Genomic DNA, 20,142 nt, shown 5'->3' with positions numbered 1-20,142 from the left:
TATCACCATGCACAAGCAGTCTAAAGCAGGGGTCACCAACAGGGTGAGTCGCCTGCAGGGCATGTTCTAAAAATACCGTCTAAAAAATTATTTGTGTTGTAGATGTGATAACTCTGAAACAGATTGAGATAACAAAAATAATGTTGCATGTTTACATATATCTGTGTTTCCTACCATGGTAAATCATTGTTAATAATTATTGTAATGAACCATTAACATCTCTCATAGTCTCTTCACTCATGTGAATTTTTATTATTGTTATTTAATTGGAAATCTGGAATTAAGGTCTCATAACATCGATCTACAAAAGTGGAGATAAATTCGACCCTAATAATTACCGGGGCATCTGTGTGAACAGTAATCTGGGGAAGTTATTCTGTAGTATTATTAATTCACAACTATTACACTTCCTTACCGAACACAAAGTCAGATTGGATTTTTACCAAATTACCGCACAACTGATCATATTTACACCCTACACACCCTGATCGAAAAATATGTAGTTCAAAATAATTCTAAAATATTTACATGTTTTATTGATTTTAAAAAGCTTTTGATTAAATTTGGCATCAAGGATTGTTTCATAAAATGTTGGAAAGTGGTGTAGGGGGTAAAACATATGATCTTAAATCCATGTACACAGAAAACCAGTGCAAAATAAGAATTGCCAGTAAGAGAACACATCTCATCTCTCAAGAGCGTGAAGTGAGACAGGGCTGCTGTCTAAGTCCAACTCTATTTAACATCTATATTAATGAATTGGCCTCCATATTAGAGCACTCAGCCACGCCCGGTCTCACTCTACACAACTCGGAGATTAAACTCCTGCTTTATGCAGATGATCTGGTCCTGCTGTCCCCCAGCGCTCAGGGTCTTCAGCACAACCTGGACCTGCTGCAGCAGTACTGTCAGACCTGGGCCCTGACAGTCAACCTCAAAAAGACCAAAATTATTACCTTCCAGAAAAGACCCAGATCTCAGGGAACCAAACACACATTTAAATTAGGAAACCATGAAATTGAGCACACTAAAGATTATACTTACCTCGGACTAAACATTAGTTCAACAGGAAACTTTAACCCGGCAATAAATGAACTGTGATAAAAAGCTCGCAGGGCCTTCTACCCCATAAAACAACAAACATCCGTGGAAATTCAAATTCAAATTTTTGAATCAATAATTGAACCGATTGCTCTATATGGCAGTGAAGTTTGGGGTTCGCTTACACACCATCAATTCCACAATTGGGACAAACACCCATTAGAGACCCTGCACACAGTTCTGCAAAACCATCCTAAAAGTGCACAGACACACAACGAACAATGTGTGCAGGGCAGAATTAGGCCGATTTCTTCTTATTATAAACATACAGAGAAGAGAAATCAATTTCTGGAACCATCTAAACAAGAGCAACCCCCAATCGTATCATTATAAAGCCCTGAAACACCAAGAGCTGAGCAAAGATACCAGTCCCCTTACCCAACTGGTCCTGAGTCACTGCACCGATACACCACTAACACACAGACACACTACTAACACACACTAAAACAACAAAGACTCAGGAACAGGAGAAATCTGCAAACCCAATTAGAATAAACCAAATTACACAAAAACTCAGAACTAAATATCTGAATTATTGGGAAACTGAAACTAAAGCTCAGAGTAAAATGCAGTGTTATTTGGCCCTAAACAGACACTACAGTGCAACACATTATCTGAGCACAGTATCCGACCCTAAATTAAGAAACACCCTGACGAGGTACAGACTGAGCGCACACAACCTGGCCGTGGAAACGGGGCGACACACCCAGTCCTGGCTGCCCCGGGAGGAGAGGCTGTGCCAGCACTGCACTCTTAGTACAGTAGAGACGGAGCTGCGCTTCCTCACCCAGTGTACCAAGTACCACCACATCCGCTCCCAATTCTTTCCCAAATTTAACATCATCCCCGACTTCAACTCTCTCCCAGACCCTGACAAACTGCCCCACCTACTGGGGGAGCACAGAGAGAGCTGCACACTAGCAGCACTCTATACACACACCTGCCACCAAGTGAGAGACAGTGGGTGACCATGTCTCATACACACACACACACACGCACACAATCTAATTGTTATGACTACCTCATTATTGTAAATGTTATAATTTTTTATTATTATTTGCACTGTTTATATTCATATTTTATTCTATTTTATATTTTTGCACCTGTAACTGTTTTGTATATTTTTGTTCTTATTGTTATTTTTATTATTTCTCTGTAACTGAGCTTTTGCAATACAAATGTCCTATTTTGTCATGCCAATAAAGCTTCTTTTGAGTTTGAGTTATCAGTAAAGGTGAACCATGCAACTTTATGTTATTCAGGATCAAAAGAGTAGCCCATCATATTACTCAGTACCCTTGAAGTAGCTCTGTTTCAAAAAGGTTGGGGACCCCTGGTCTAAAGAGTACATGATTATCCCCCAAGACCTTGACATCTCGGTTTCAATGATTTGAAATGTTTGAAAACAATTCGAAACCCTATGAAAGCTGGTTTGAAGTGTGGCAAAAACACCATGTACCCCCAGTTAAGTTTTGGATGTTCTTTAGATGTGTGCATGGATTTCCATTAGTACGCCTGTTCTCTCACCCAAAAACCATTGCTATTACTATTAGATTAATAAAATTGTGCATGAAATTGCCATTTTTGTTTACCTTTAAACTATTACTTAAAACACATTTGACCAGGAAGGTTAAAATGGCTATGACTGTTAAAATGAAACAAATTAGCATAATTTCTTAAGAAAAACTATGCAGTGACTACTTATTAATAAGTAGTCACTGCATAGTTTTTCCATTACTGTATGGAAAACAATCTTAAAGAACGACAAAACAATCAAATAATACGTATTTAGATCGTCAGTCTTGGTTAAAAGCAAACAAAGCAAAGACAGAAGAAAAAGTGTTTTTAAAAATAAAACATTTCTAAATATGTAAAACTGCCATGAAAAAATGGTTAAACAATATTTTCTTTGTAAAACAATAAAGTACACAACTTTTTAATATTTATCTTTATTGTCAAAACTATTTTCCATGTTCAAAGGTTAAATATGGATGTCCAAAAGATATTTCACAGAGAAGCCATCAGTCTGTGGATGTATTTCATTTAATGGGCTACTCCCAAGTCCTATTTGGCATTGCTTCCATAACACGATCATAATACTGCAAAATCAAAAGTAAAAGACTTGAGTCTAGAACCGTCATTTATTTTGAACATGCAGTTTTCTGGACGATCACTCTGTGGCGCTCTGTTCACACTGGGGGTAAAACTGAACTGTAACTACAGGCAAGGCTTCACTGACATTGTGTGTTTTTATTCTGACAACAGTGGTCTCAGAGTCCTTCGACTGGTGGTCCTCCTGCTTCCATCTTCCAGAATTGCCAGAAACCTTTTTTTCCCAACAGGTGTTCGGCATAACAAGTGGTCGAGGCTCTGTATAGTCACCTGACCTGTCTGCTGTAGTTGCCTCACCAAATGCTCCACTTGCAACTTCCATGGTCCATCTTGACTTCTCTCTCTTAACACATCTACCTAAAATGAAGACAGAAATAAAAGTTTGAAAATGCTCATTCTACTACTTAATTATTTTAATCAAATTAGTATTCAGTCACTAATTATGTAATTAATTAATTTTACTGTTTGTAAAATGTTCAAAGAAATATGAATCGCCAGAATCTAAATTCCTAGAGTTAAATCCTTAAAGTCCTTAAGTCTCAAATACATATTAACGATCAGTATCAATAATCAATGACAACAGTGTATACCACATCTTGACAGAAGTCTGGCTTTTTTACAAATGCCGAACTATTGGACAACATGGCTGTTCTGAGGACTGAGAGCACATCTTTTATTGATCCTGCCCTTGCCAACAAAAGTACCTAAAAACAATCAAAGAGAAATATGAGAATGATACAGTATCTTAATTTTACTTACAACCTTGTATAAAAACACAAGAAGGTTAACTTACTCTTAAGTTTTGGCATAGTCTGCTGTCTGTGTTCATGATCTGAGAATATATACTTTGTGCTTGCTCAACATCATCCTGTGGCACACAAGTTAAAAGAAAAATTGCTGGTTTACACATGTACATTTCGTAACTATTGTAATAACACACATAGCTGGCTTGTAGGCATGTCTGTGTGTAGACCATTTTCTAAAATCAATAGAAACCTACAGCTTAAACCATGTACATAACATTTAAACTAATAACAGCACTCACTCTCTAAGTTACTTATCCTAATCAGGGTTGCGGGGGAAGCTGGAGCCTATCCCAGCCTCCAGTGGGCGCAAGGCACCAAGAAACACCCTGGACAGTGCGCCAGTCCATCGCAGGGCAGACACACAAACACATTTACACCTTAACACACACCCACATCTAAGGGCAATTTTAGTATCTCCAATTAACCTGACTGCATGTCTTATGACTGTGGGAGGAAATCAGAGCTACCAGAGGAAACCCACATGGACACGGGGAAAACATGCAAACTCCACACAGAAAGGACCCAGACTGCTCCACCTGGGAATCGGTTATACTACTAACAGCAACAAATATACATTTGAAGTATGGCAGTGCCCAGTATGAGAATTTAAAATAGAAAAAAAACATGCGTAAGTGTGTTAAACATCCATTATATACACAAAAATTGTTTATCATTACTTTCTTGTATATATTGATCACATCTGACTTAAAGAAGTAAAGCCCCATCTGGCAGACATATAGTAACGACACTTTACATTTCACTAAAACTCTAGCAAACTTTATTTATGAATGATTGTTTTGACTGATACTCGAAATGTCTAATCATTATGATACAATACGATATCATGATACAATATGATACAAATGTCTAATCATTATGATACAATACGTTTGACTTGCTTCATTCTGTATAATGAACAGACCATTAGACACCACTCCCAGGTTATAAAGATGGTTTCTTAATACATTAAGAGTCTGAACATTTATTATTAATCTTATAGACCAAAGTTTGTCAAGAAATTAAGGACTGTTTTCATTTTGGTTTGGTTAAAGATTTCTCTCTTAGTCTTAGTATGGTCATTAGATTGTCATTCCTGTAAGTATTAAGACAGGTGTTCGGCAGGTATCACACAAACCTGAATGAAATAAAGCATCTTCACTATTATAACACCTACCTGCTCGAGAGCAAAGGCAACTGCAATGCAATAAGCATGTCTAGGGATGATACTGCCCATGGTCTGACCCTCCTCCAGCAGGGCCAAGCATATCTGGTACGACTTTGGGGTATTCTAGTAGTCACAATAAACAGGAAGTAAAATAGCTATGCTGACAATTCTCTAAAGCAGGGGTGTCAAACTCATTTTCACCGAGGGCCACATCAGCATTATGGTGGCCCTCAAAGGGCCGATTGTAACGTATCCTGCTGTGATTGCAGTCACATTGCTGTTTTTCTTGGAGGCTGAATTCTGCATTTATATTGTTCTACTTTACCACAGACAGCCTCATAACACAAGAGACGCACCGGTTTTTCTTCCTGAAGCACAAACTTGTTTTCACTTTCATTAAATTTCCTCCTTATGCTTAATTTTCTTAATTATCTTCTTGTACATTTTAGGATCATGTGTAAATATGTGTAACATCATCTACTGGTGGGCTGTGTCACTTTGCAGGTCACAAAATCAGCATGCATTTTGAAAGATGCAGTTCATTTAGGATTTTACAGTGTATTTTTAAGACAATCATTCTGCCCTCACTAATAGTTTATCCCCCTTTCTCAGCTAGACAGACAGACAGCTCCCTTCAGAATACAGTTGGTTTATTTGCTTCCCAGCTGTGTGATACACTGTGTGCATCAAAATGAAGTAAAAATACAAACAATAAAAACAATAAAGAACCTAATACAGTAAAAGCACACAGCTGTAGTCAAGTGTTACATCTGGTACAATATGAGATTTAACCAAACGTAAAATAACGAGTTAAAATTGTGTGTAAAGATACTAATTACACTAATTACGCTAATAGGAGCGCATTAAATTATAAGCGCGTCTCTGTAACGACTCGAACCATCACAACAATCATACGGATCTGGCCCGGGCCTTGAGTTTGACACCCCTGCTCTAAAGGATGCATTTTTACAAATGATAATTGTACACTTTTCATAAACTGCATACTTATTAAAACATTTATCCATACCACATTTTCTATAATTTAAAGAACAAATGTATTACCAATGTAAGGAGCATTAATTTAAAATATCTCATACTAATTTGTAGCAGGTAGCAAAGGCCAGTGTGAATGTGTCCTTGTTGAAAGCCACACCCTGTGTTTTCATTTCTTTCACCAGATTCAGGGCACCTATAATATATATTAGTACATAACTGTAACTAGATGCTTTTGGCAGGTTAAATAATTTGCTTAACATTTACAAATTAAAGTTTTGTGCATTTATAAAAATGAGTTATAAAAATAAGTATTACCTTCGAAGTGTTTTTTGGTAAAGAGCAAATCAATAGCAATGTTAAAGGATGTACAGTCCTGAAAAAATCCTTTAAGCCTCTTAAAAGGAAACAAACAACAAGCAAGTTAGCATACATATAAAAAACACAAGAAATCAATTGCCAATGGCATATTGTAGCTCAATTATAGTATTAGATAAACATATGAAAACAGTACAAATATCATGATGAATGTAAAAAAGTCACTAGCAAACAATTCTCTAAGCATCTGTATGAAGAGTGTACATTAGTACCTTATCGGTTAGTGTAGCAACTGCTAAATTATCCAGGCCCAGCTCGTAACACAGCCGTATAAATAATGGTCCAAACCTAAACTCTCCAAATGCCATATTACAATTCTCTTCATGGTACCTGCACAGAACATGAGGAAGTTAAAGTACGTCCTTATCTGTATAGAAATCCTTAGGCAATCCTAAACCAAGAAAATGTCCCCATACAATGACATCACAACACTGTATAAACTACAATACAATCATGTAATCATGTAAAACTTGTCATGAAAATATTACCATTACCCAGATCAAAGTCACAGTAAAGTCCACTATTTAAAGGGTGTTTTACGTAGTTGTTAAACGATCCTGAAACCTTTTGGGACAGATAAATCAGGCACTGTTTATGATAGTCAAGTACCCATGTAAGCACCAAAACCTAGCCTATAGGATGTCAGTAATAATCTCAGCCCAAGGTCTGATACTGCACTTGGCTTGGTTCCAGACAAAGTCATCAGAAACAGCAGGCATGGGTACTGGCCTGTCTCCAAAAAGATTTTTATGATTTCTTTTAGAAATAAGAAAACAGTTCAACAGCCTCCTTAATGTCATAATACTAATTAATACTGTGGGATTATTTTTAAAATAATCTTTATTTAGTAAGTGAAAAATAATATGAATGTGGTTTCAGCATGCTGGTAGTGAAATTAAGAAATCATGAGATAAAATATGATGTATATACAAATATATATTTTTATTACTATGCCTTAAAACCAAAACTATGCTGCCCCAGAAAGGCTGTTTACCACAGAGAAGCTCAAGGACTCCACTGTTGCCAGTGGCTTTGTTCTAGAGTTGCGAAACCCAGGGCAGGTGTAGCTCAGCGGTTAGAGTACAGGACTAGTAATGGGATTGGTTTACGGCCCACATCTGCCAGCTTGCCACAGTTGGGTCCTTGAGCAAGGCCCTTGACGCTTAACTGCTTGCAATTTATACAGTTTTAGTTTTGAAGGGCAATGCAAATGTTCTGATCAATACCAGGAAGCTCTTAAATGCTCTTAAATGCACAGAAAGAGCAGAACAAGGGTTTTTTGAGTTTGTTGAGTACAAATCCTAGCCATTAACTTTATGGACTTCAAGAAGGCCTTTAGTAGCTTCCATCCCAAATTGATATGGCATATCCTCCACTTCTATGGCACGCCAGTCAGTTTTGTTTTCATCTTTAAGAACATCTGGGATCGAGCTGCTGCATCAACAATAAAAAACCACCATATTGAGTTATTGGAGATTGTCACCAGGGTCAATAAGGGCTGCATACTGCCTCCCCTTTGGCATCTTTGTAGTCCTGGGCTGTATCATAAAGCAAGCAGGTACACACATCAGAGCTGGATCCCATACTCAGGTCACAGTAGTTGGAAGTTAGTGGACATAAAGTACCTGTGTAGTGTCATAACCCAGAGTGGAGTTGTGGAGGTTGGATGTCAAGTGCCAAAATGGAAAAGCAGCAGGGAACATTCTCTTTGGAAAAATTAATAACATTTGATCCCCCCTACCCTCTATAAGATCAAGCTCTGCCAGTTCACTTCTATTGTAATCCCAACAGCCATCTATGCCAGCAAAACTTGGAAAGCATCAGCAGGCTTGATGTCTTCCAGCAGAGGTGCCACCACCATATACTCAAGATCCAAGCCTCGACCACATCACCAACAAAAAGAGTTCCAAAGCAAGGCACATGCAACATCCATACCACCATTGCCGAAAAAGACTCCCAATGGCCGGCCATGTCCTTCACCATGTCCTTTCAATTGCCAACCATTGGATTCCAAAGACTGCAATATGATGGGTACCTCCCAGTGTCAAACAACAAAGTGGACACCCTTGAATCACATAAAGAAGGACATTTACCAGGTAGGACAAAGCAGAAGCCCTTGACAAGGACCGGAAGCAAATGCAAACCCAATTTTGGCTGCCGGGTATGTTTACTTACATTCAAGAAAATCTAAGTATGACTTAAAAAATAAAATATCTAAAATGTTAAATAAACAGTGTACAACTCTCCAATTTAAAACACATTTTACACAATGTGTAATAGGCCATTAAAATATGAAGCACTGGCAGATGAAGAAATACATGCGTTATTTACAAAAATCAATAAAGATGATGTGCCTTCCTTGTGTGCCTTACCATAGTTTTTATTTTCATTTTTTTACCATCCCAGCTTTTTTGGAATTGGGGTTGTTCATGCAAATATGTCCTGTTAGAGAACAAAATGTTTATAGACTAAAAAGACAAAATGTATATAGACTTGTGATCCTAAGTCTATTTATTATTCATTTATCTTTAGTAATCCCTTAATTTTACTGCTATAACACTGGACAAATGGCTGGAGTACCTGGAGGAGTCACTGTGGCTGTGGGGCACCAACAACCTGCTTGTAAAAAAACAACTATGTGGCAACAAACCCGAAAATGAGGTGGAACACACTTTTTGTTTTATCTTTATTGCTGATGTTGTTGAGGTTGTGGCAATTTGATAGGTGCAAAGAAAAGCATGGATAATTTGAGGTAATTTATAATTTACATATACTTTATATTAGCCTACCTGTAAATAGCATTTCTAGCTGTTACCATGTCATCAGGTGACTGACAGAGAAGTAGGAGCAGCTTCAGTTCATCCTTTAGAATCAATTCATTCTTTTCCATTTTTTGATTTATTGCATCAAAAAACTGCCCTAAAATGTAGGAAAACAATAAGAATGTTTTTAGAACCTCACTCTCCAACACGATGCATTCATAACAGATACAATACAACAGTATAAAGATCTTGAATTAATTAGAAAGCAGTCTGAAATGGTTCTGAATGGATAATTAATCTTAAAGGTAAAATCTCCAACACCAACTTTTTGATCCAGGCACTTGTTGGGCTACAGCGAGTTTCTTCTGCTGAAATTCTTGCAATCTCACTACATCCTCTGAGAGAAGACAGCGCTTGGCTGAAAATAAGATTACACCAGGTGTGAGCAATAATTTAGCGAACACTTCTGTTTTATTATGTAAAATTGTTAACACAACATGTTTACATGTTTTAGATTTATTATTAAGTGTTACATTAGAGTAAAAAATCATTTTGTCTTTTTTGACACCTATTTGTCATGGTATTTGTCACCTGACTATGATTATTGCACACTCTATGAAAAGTCTAACTATATGGATTACCCTTTTGACCTAAAATATAGAATTTTAATTTAAGGTCACTTGTCTGATGACTATGACTGCCTACTCTTTCAGACCAGCACAAATACTATAGTATTTAGCTTGAATCTAACCAATTGCTAAACAGTCAGTTAGGCAGCAAGGTGCCACACGATCCTCCTTATGGTAAGTTCACACTACACGACTTTTAAAGTATTCAGATTGCTGTACAGTTCACACTACACAACTTGATCTCTTGTAATTGGGAGTGTTTTAAGTCATTGTGGTTTTTTACACTACACGATTGATCGACGATAGGAGGTTACACACTACCAGATCTATGACCAAGAGAAATTGAAGGCGAGTCTCTCTGGTCTCCCAAACCACGTTTTGTCACAAAGACACATGTCGAAAGTGACAAAATGTTTAATGATATCATGTCCAAATATGCACATCAACAAGAAGCAAGCGATCAGTTGTTTGTGCGCTGATATGCAGCAAAAAAACAAAGAGTAAAGATTCTAGGTGAAGAAGTGGATTTGGCTAAGCGGCCAGCAGGGATTGTCTTTTTTTTTTCTCCCCCTTTAGCGCATCCAATTGTTCAATTTGCATCGGGCTTCCTCTCTGTCTATGCCGAACCCTGCCCTGACCGAGGAAATTGAAGCTAACCCACATCCCCTCCAAAACATGGGATGCATTTTTGCCACCCATACATTGATGAGTTTGGCGCCACCTAGCGTTGCATGCGGAGAGACACACCCTAAGGGCACTCTTCCTCATCTCTGTGCAGGCGCCTCCAATCAGCCGGCAGAGATCGCAATCGCATTCTGACAGAGAGAGACCCACATCCGGTTCTTTGTCCCACCCCCCAACTGAGCAACCGGCCAATCGTTGCTCATACAGCCACTCAGCCTCGAACCGGTGAGGCAGAGCTGGATTTGATACGAGGTACTCAGAATCCAGCTCTGGTTGCAGCGTGTCTTTTTACCGCTGCGCCACCTGAGTGGCGGGATTGTCTTTTCTGCACAGAGAGCAGGATTTTTTTTGCAATGCAACGTTGGTATTATGCCCACAATATTATGCCCCTGCCTCACACATTTACAACTTCCTCCCCGGGTTCCCCTCGCTCCGTATCCTGCATTCTCATTGGCTGTAGTTCAACACCACACTCACGGCCAGTCATAACCTGTTCGCAACTTTTTTCACACTACAGGAGTTTGAGTCACCGACAGGTCCAGATAATTAGCATGCTACATATTTTTCTTGAGTCTGCGAATGATCAGTGAGCTGCTCGAATTGAGTCGTTGAACAGTTCACACATAGTGATCTAGAGGCACCGATTTGCCTCCGAGGTGGCACACCTAGCAGCAATCTGTCGGCGAGCGAAAAGCAGGGCAAAAATCGTGTAGTGCGAACTATGCATTACTTATTCACACCTAGGGAGAAATAAGACTAGCCAATCCCTCCTCTAAAAGCAACTTCTCCCAACAATCCAAGAGCGATTTAGTGATAAACAATGCTTTTTCCAGCATGATGGAGCACCATGTCACAAGGTAAAAGTGATAACTAAGTGGCTTGGTGAACAAAACATTAAAATTTTGGGTCCATGGTCAGGAAATTCCCCAGATCTCAATCACATTGAGAACCTGTGGTCAATCCTCAAAAAGCGAGTGGACAAACAAAAACACAGATATTGTGATCAACTGCAAGAACTGACTAGACAAAAATGGGTTGCCGTCAGTCAGAATTTTGCCCAGAAGCTGGATTCCTGTACTTTGTTTAGTTTTCTGTCCATCACTTTTGCTTTCGAAATTTTCTGGAATTTAGTGGAATCCATCTCTCCATCTGTGCCACTGGCTACCATCCTAAAGCATAAGAGTCACCCCAAGCTAAAAAGGTGGCAAGTTGTTATTTTCTTTAAATGCTGTTTTTTCAAACATGTACACTCACTGAGCCTTTATTAGGAACACCTATCTGGTACCTTCACTGATTGTACTCCAACCATTTAGATTAATTCAACTGTTACTACTTTTTACTACTAGATTTTCCAAGATTTTTTTATTTTAATTTAAGATAAAGACAACCAGATTAAAAACAAAATGCAGCTTTTAAATGATCATTTTATTTATTGAAAAGATTTTTGACAACCCAATTAATATTTATAAATACTCTTTCGGGACCAGGCGTACTCTGATAAGCCAAACTTCAAGCAAACTGAACTATCCTATTAAATACTACCATAACGTCATACATCAGAATAGAGACATTAAGCATTATTAACATGTTGAACTAGTGACAATAAATAACGAAAACACACCTCCGACTCTACATTTAAAACAGCCCGACTGCAATAGCCAACGAAGTACAGATTCTTTTGTAGCGTATTGATGACTATGAAGCACAAACCGAATACAGCCAAGTCCGCGCAGCGCCATGTTGTCTTTTGACTGTACCAAACGAAAGTGGAGAAACCGCCGTCAAGTTACTGAGGTTTCATTTGAAATCATTATAAATTAAAGTGGTCTTCGTTGCAAACTTTTTTAAAATAAAAAACCTTTGTCACAAATCACCTAACAAAACATGCATTTTGCTGGAACAGGTATTTTAGGTAACATGAACTCCAAGTCCCCCCGCATTTTACGGAAACTTAAAATCTCCCAATACGTCTCGTTTCAGTATCAGCAGAGCCGTACAGAGAGAGTTGCGACACTCCCTGAGCTCGCCGCCACGCGGTCACGTGGTTCATGTAACCCTCCAATAGTTCCCAAAAAAACCGGCTCTGTCATGTTCTCAGATGGGACAGGCAGCAGGGAATGAAATATAAAACGCTAAATAATAAACATTTGTACAATTTCTGGGTATTTCAACTGCCTTTACATTTACTGCATCTGCTTTAATGTCAATTTGGTATATGAAGTGGAAGCTTGATGTTTATAATGACTTGTTAATAGGTCGTTCTTGTTAACACAGTGCATTATATTAGCATACATTACATATTGTGATATCATTAAGTAGTAGAGACAATATACAGTAAAGAGATTAAAGATTATTATTTTTATTTTTTTTGTGCATAAACTAATCTCCCTTCACTTTCCTGAGGATTCATAATAATAATCATTTTGGCTAAACACTAAGCCATGTGGCTGGATTAATAAGGTTTACCTGCACTGAATGAACAGATTCATAAACACACTACCGTACCTTTAACATTATAGTGCAGGTACATGAAATAGCATTAATTCATGTCTTATTTCATGAGTGATTAATAATTTATTCCTACATGTAATACATTACGCAGATGGCGACACTGGTTAGGAGCTCCGTAGTGCTTTGTTTGTTTATGTTTGTTTGTTCTGGCATGTGTGATCCAAACACACTCCAATACAGCACAGAAGATCTGCTGAACATCAGGCAGCTCATGCCACGAGGTATATTTCCTGATTTTTCATTTTCGGACAGTTTTTTGGACATTTTGGTCAGCGGAGCGGCTGCGCTCCTGAGCAGACGCAGGCGGATGCGCAGACGTGGGAAGCGCTCGTCAAACTCCGACAGCGCAGACTTCGTACACCGCTACCCAGCATCCACATGACAAACCTTCGCTCTTTAGGAAATAAAATGGACGAACTTTCACTGTTAAACCGTACCAACAAGGACTTTTCTCTCTCTGCTGTACTGTGCTTCACTGAGACCTGGCTCACCGATTCCGTCCCGGACAGCGCGCTCCACCTGCACGGCTTTCATCTCCACCGAGCGGACCGCGACGCGGAGCTTTCCGGCAAGAAAAAAGGCGGCGGAATTTGCTTTTATATCAACCAAGGCTGGTGTACAGATGTCACAGTGTTAATGAAAACATGCAGCCCTAATCTGGAATCACTTTTCTTGAACTGTAGACCGTTTTATTGTCCGCGGGAGTTTTCATCAGTTGTGCTTGTTGCTGTTTACATTCCACCTCAAGCGTGCGCGCGCGAGGCACTGAGCGCACTCGCTGATCAGATTCTCAGCGCCGAGCACAAACACACAGACTCTGTTTTCATCATTTTAGGAGACTTTAACAGAGCAAAACTTAACAACGAACTACCTAAATACAGACAGCATGTTACCTGCCCCACCAGGGAGAGCAACATTTTAGATCACTGCTATACTGTATTTAAAGGTGCGTCTGTCCCTCGTGCAGCACTGGGACTATCTGACCACTGTTTAGTTCATCTTCTCCCGACCTACAGACAGAAGCTCAAGTGTGCCAAACCTGTGGTCAGCACGGTGAAGGAATGGACTAATGAGGCTAAAGTAAGACTTCAGGACTGCATGGAATTAACAGACTGGTGTGTGTTTGATGATGCCACAAGCAGCCTGGATGAATACACGGACACTGTGACCTCATACATCAGCTTTTGTGAAGACATCTGTGTTCTCACCAGGACTCGCATTAAATATAATAATGACAAGCCCTGGTTTAATGCCAAATTGAAACAGCTGCGCCGGTCTAAGGAGGTAGCATATAGAAGTGGGGATTGGGCGCTGCAACCAGGCAAGGAACATCCTAACCAAAGAGATCAAGGCTGCAAAGAAGAACTACTCCAACAAGCTAAGCAGTATGATGTCCACAAATGAGCCATCAACCGCCTGGAGGTGTCTGCAGAACATCACCAGCTACAAAAGGCCACCTACACAGAAAATGGGAGATCGTCAACTGGCCGACGACCTTAACAGATTCTACTGCAGGTTTGAACAGCCCAGCAACGAGCTCCCATCCAACACCACTTCGCACCCATCTGACTATCAGCCACCCATCCAGCCTGCCCTCAAGATCTGCGAGGAAGACGTGCTGAGACTTTTTTAAAAACAGGAAGTCAAGAAGGCCCCAGGTCCTGATGGAATCTCTCCCTCCTGCCTGAGGACCTGTGCAGACCAGCTTGCACCTGTCTTCACTAAGATCTTCAACAGATCACTGGAGCTGTGTGTGGTTCCATCCTGTTTTAAATGCTCCACAATAATACCCATTCCCAAAAAGACAACTACCACAGGACTAAATGACTACAGACCTGTTGCCCTGACCTCTGTGGTCATGAAGTCCTTTGAAAGACTGGTTCTCAACCACATTAAGGAAATCACGGACCCCCTGCTAGACCCCCTGCAATTTGCCTATCGGGCCAACCGGTCGGTGGACGATGCAGTGAACATGGGTCTCCACTTCATCCTTCAACACCCTTTATCACCCGAGAACTTATGCAAGAATTCTGTTCTTGGACTTCAGCTCAGCCTTCAACACAATTATTCCAGGACAATTACACAGCAAATTGACTGAACTCAGCGTACCAGCCTCCACCTGCCAGTGGATAACTGACTTTCTTACTGGCAGAAAACAGCAGGTGAGGCTGGGAAAGTGTACTTCAGGGACCCGAACCATCAGCACGGGTGCCCCACAGGGTTGTGTACTCTCCCCACTGCTCTTCTCGCTGTACACAAATGACTGTACCTCCATGGACTCCTCTGTTAAAATCCTGAAGTTTGCAGATGACACTACATTGGTCTCATCAGTGACAGTGATGAGTCTGCTTATAGACGGGTGGTTGATCAGGTTGTCCTCTGGAGCAGTCAGAACAATCTGGAGCTGAACACAGCTAAAACAGTGGAGATGACCGTGGACTTCAGGAGGAGCCCCCCAACCCTGCCAGCACTCACCATCCTAGACAGAACTGTGATGGCTGTGGAGTCCTACAAGTTCCTGGGCACAACGATCTCCAAGGACCTGAAGTGGGACAGCAACATCAACTCCATCATCAAGAGGGCTCAACAGAGAATGTACTTCCTGTACCAGCTAAGGAAGTTCAACCTACCCCAAGAGCTGATGGTGCAGTTCTACACAGCCATCATAGAGTCCATCGTCACCACATCCATCACAGTGTGGGGCAGCGCTGTCACAAAACATGACACCAAGAGACTGCAGCGCATCATCAAGTCTGCAGAGAGGACCATCGGTGTAAAGCTGCCCACACTGCTGGACCTGCATGCCTCCAGAACCAGGAAGCGTGCAGAGAAAATCATCACTGACCCGTCTCACCCTGGCCATCACCTGTTTCGGTGCCTTCCATCAGGCCGATGCTTCAGCCACATGAAGACCCGAACGACCAGGCTACAGAGAAGCTTTTATCCAAACTCCATTACGCTCATGAACAATTGAACACTACTGTACTGTTAATGCCCGGGACACTTGCACATCAAAACTACCTATTTAATTTATGTAATAGCATACACAGGATTTTCACTTTTACTTCCATTTTTTATTTATATATTTTTTTCTATTTTCTATAGTTTTTATATTGCTCAAAACTGCACCTTTTTTAAAACCACAATGTAAATTGCACATGCTAAATGTTTACAAATGTTTTCTATGTTTACGGGTATGAATGTGTGTGTAAGGAGAGTGTGAGCTGTGTGAATAAGATTGTCTTTACTGTATTTTTCGTGCACTGCAAGCATCTGTGTAGCCAAAAACAAATTCCTTGTATGTGTGAGCATACTTGGCCAATAAAGCCTGATTCTGATTCTGATTCTGATTAATGAATTCATTATGAATATGCACAAGTTCATTTTGTCTAATGTAAGTGGTGGACAAGGTACAGAAACCATATAGTTGAGTTAAAGTAGAGATATCCAAGTTAAAATATTACTCCAGTAAAAGTAGTAATAAAAGTAAAAATACTCTTTACCTCCACTTGAGTAAAAGTACTAAAGTATTTACCTTCAAATTTACTTAATTATGAAAGTAAAAGTAGCATGATTTATTATGGCTCTTATGTTTTATTATTATTTCTGTAACAAGACTCTTGATTAGACTTCATTATTTTTTTTAAACAAAGCAATATACAGCTGAAAATGCTTGCTAAGTAGTGGAAATAAATGGGGCTCTATGGGTTGTTTGGAACTTTTCAGAGCTCCACAAACCGGAAGCTGAATGAAACCGAAAAAAATGTCCCGCCCCGTTACAACGGTTCACTATGGGAGTGTCGCCACTCTGTTCTCTACCGCTCTGAGTATCAGATACAGCAGAAAGAGGTGGAGCTTTGGTGCCATAAAGGATTTTTAATAATAATAATAATAATGATTATTATTATTATTTTATTAACAATTCTTGTAAAATATATTGGGTTCATACTGTCTCCAATGCAGCAAAATTTAAATAAAAGTAATTCTTTTTTATTTTGCATTTTCTATACTGTCCCAACATTTTCTGATTTGGGGTTGAAGGTCTTTCATCATTTACTGTACATAATATTGTGATTATGAAATACTTATACACTGCTCAAAAAAAAAAGGGAACACTAAAATAACACATCCTAAATCTCAATGAATGAAATATTCCAGTTGAAAATCTTTATTCATCACATAGTGGAATGCGTTGAGAACAAAATAACATAAAAATGATCAATGTAAATCAAAATTATTATCCCATGGAGGTCTGGATTTGGAATCATACTCAAAATCAAAGTGGAAAATCAAATTACAGGCTGATCCAACTTCAGTGGAAATTCCTCAAGACAAGTTAAAATGAGGCTCAGTAGTGTGTGTGGCCTCCACATGCCTGTATGACCTCCCTACAACGCATGGGCATGCTCCTGATGAGGCGGCGGATGTTCTCCTGAGGGATCTCCTATCAGACCTGGATTAAAGCATCAGTCAACTCCTGGACAGTCTGTGGTCCAGTCTCCTGGACAGTTGGTGGATGGAACGAGACATGATGTCCCAGATGTGCTCGATTGGATTCAGGTCTGGGGAACGGGCAGGCCAGTCCATAGCATCAATGCCTTCATCATGCAGGAACTGCTGACACACTTCAGCCACAAGCATTGTCATGCATCAGAAGAAACCCAGGGCCCACTGCACCAGCATATGGTCTCACAATGGGTCTGAGGATCTCATCCCGGTACCTAATGGCAGTCAGGGTACCTCTGGCTAGCACATGGAGGGCTGTGTGGCCCTCCAAAGAAATGCCTCCCCACACCATTACTGACCCACTGCCAAACCGGTCATGCTGGAGGATGTTGCAGGCAGCAGAACGTTCTCCACGGCGTCTCCAGACTCTGTCACGTCTGTCACATGTGCTCACTGTAAACCTGCTCTCATCCGTGAAAAGGACAGGGTGCCAATAGCGAATCTGCCAATCTTGGTGTTCTCTGGCAAACCACCCTCATGGAGTCTGTTTCTGACAGTTTGAGCAGAAACATGGATATTAGTGGCCTGCTGGAGGTCATTTTGGAGGGCTCTGGCACTGCTCCTCCTGTTCCTCCTGGCACAAAGGAGGAGGTAGCGGTCCTGCTGCTGGGTTGTTGCCCTCCTACGGCCCCCTCCACGTCTCCTGGTATCTGCTCCATGCTCTGGACACTGTGCTGACAGACACAGCAAACCTTCTTGCCACAGCTCGCATTGATGTGCCATCCTGGATGAGCTGCACTACCTGAGCAACTTCTGTGGGTTGTAGACACCACCTCATGCTACCTCTAGGGGTGAGAGCACTGACAAAATGCAAAAGTGACCAAAACATCAGCCAGAAAGGAAGAGAAGAGAGAAATGGTCTGTGGTCACCACCTGCAGAACCACTCCTTTATAGGGGTTGTCTTGCTAATTGCCTCTCATTTCTACCTGTTGTCTGTTCCATTTGCACAACAGCAGGTGAAATTAGGCTTGTTCGAGATGAACTGCGCCTCGCCTTGGTGGTCAGCGAGAGCTGCCGGTTGCAGTTGGGGGAGGAGGTTAAAAGAAAGCCGTCAAGTCGGACAGTCGCCACCTGCAACCCACGTGAGCTACAGCGGATCTCGCGGCGTTTGCGTTCTTTGTGGCTGATGAAGTGAATGCAGTAGAAATCGCTCTGCTTTTGCGTGAAATCGAACTAAACATTCTTGATCATTGAGCAGGTTAAACCCAGCGTTTGTTTTCCAAATCCATAGTGGTGAATATAGATGACCATAAAGTGTCAAACTAAGTTTCTGTAAAATCTGTAAATAAATATAGCTTTACTCATCATTCATTTATCTTGTAGATTGGTTCTAACAAACATGTTATCAAAAACATATTTATGTTATTGAATAGATTTAAATATTTGTCTACAACAATTTAAATGAATAGACCTAAACTAAGTAGCCTATTTTTCAAGACTGTCTATTGAAACATTTCACATGAAAACGTGTGAATACATAATTCCAAATATACGGTTTGTTCAAGGTAGAATTAGTGAATATGATAAAACAATGTACGTAAAAGTGTTTTAGAAATAATTAGATGGAAATTATAAAGTGCACTCAATCAGACCTTAATCATCATTATGGTTGTGTATATGGTAAATAGACTGCAATTATATTGTGTCAAAGTGGCTTAAAGTCCAAACTGTCTAATTATATTGTCTACGTAAGGACAATCACATTTACCCTTCTTTAGGCTTGTTCCAAAAATACAACATTGTGTAGAGGATGTGGTCCCCCTCTATAGTCTCTTAGAATTTAGAGGTCATTTCAGACTCTCCAAAGGACAAGTGGAGGTACGATATGATAACCTTCTTTTCTCTCACTTACTATGTAGGATCTTATAAGCACCATTGGCCCTGTCTATATGAATCCACAGCAGACAAAATTGCCACTGACAAAGAGTGTCCTAGCCTGTCTATGGACACTGTCGAACCAGGAGTCATATATGGGTATTTCAGACAGATTCAATATCACAAAATCCACTCTTGCCAAACATCTCCATGAGTTTTGTACTCACATGGCACACCACATTTCCTGGCCTTTAGGACAAACCCTGCACAATTCTTTGTTAGGCTTTCAAGCAGCTGGATTTCCAAACACTATCTGTGCAGTAGATGGATGCCACATTCATATTCAGAAGCCACACTGTGACAACCCCCTGGCATATTTTAACAGGAAACAGTTCTATTCTATCATTCTCACTGGATTTTGTGACAGTCACCGGCAGTTCACCCACATCAGCGTGGGTCATCCTGGTAGCTGGCATGATGCCAGAGCCTTTCGCCTCACAGAGGTTGCTTGTCTTTTAGAAGAAGATCCCCTGTCTGTCCTTGGTCCCACAAGGGATGTATATAATTGGGGATTCAGCCTACCCTCTATTGCCCCAACTGATGAGGCCTTACAGAGACAATGGGCACTTGACAGCTAGGCAGAAGCGCTTTAATAGAAAACTAAACACTGGCCGTGTGG

At 40.3% G+C, this 20,142-nt stretch overlaps 1 protein-coding gene across 1 annotated transcript; it reads right to left on the bottom strand.

Moving 5' to 3' along the window:
* Positions 1 to 3,034: 3,034 nt before the first annotated feature.
* On the bottom strand, positions 3,035 to 12,369 carry ptcd2 (pentatricopeptide repeat domain 2). The gene is made up of 10 exons (XM_062988625.1): positions 12,252 to 12,369; positions 9,643 to 9,735; positions 9,345 to 9,474; positions 6,768 to 6,885; positions 6,496 to 6,574; positions 6,282 to 6,373; positions 5,194 to 5,307; positions 4,007 to 4,081; positions 3,804 to 3,917; positions 3,035 to 3,570 (listed from the first exon to the last, which is right to left on the bottom strand). Exons 1-10 carry the CDS (start codon positions 12,367 to 12,369, stop codon positions 3,352 to 3,354), a joined length of 1,152 nt encoding a protein of 383 aa, XP_062844695.1. The 3' UTR covers positions 3,035 to 3,351.
* Positions 12,370 to 20,142: the final 7,773 nt, after the last annotated feature.

Source organism: Trichomycterus rosablanca, chromosome 26 (genome assembly GCF_030014385.1).
Source record: "Trichomycterus rosablanca isolate fTriRos1 chromosome 26, fTriRos1.hap1, whole genome shotgun sequence".
Classification (NCBI taxonomy): Eukaryota; Metazoa; Chordata; class Actinopteri; order Siluriformes; family Trichomycteridae; genus Trichomycterus; species Trichomycterus rosablanca.
Note: the sequence above shows the minus strand (reverse complement) of the source record. Positions and strands in the feature narration are given on the sequence as shown.

Excerpts from the sequence above, each read along its gene's own strand:
- ptcd2 (XM_062988625.1), bottom strand. The coding sequence starts at position 12,369 with ATGGCGCTGCGCGGACTTGGCTGTATTCGGTTTGTGCTTCATAGTCAT. Across the intron at positions 5,308-6,281 it reads TTGCTACCTGCTACAAATTA|AATACCCCAAAGTCGTACCA; the intron begins GTATGAGATATT and ends TGTGACTACTAG. Across the intron at positions 3,571-3,803 it reads CAGACTTCTGTCAAGATGTG|GTAGATGTGTTAAGAGAGAG; the intron begins GTATACACTGTT and ends TCTTCATTTTAG.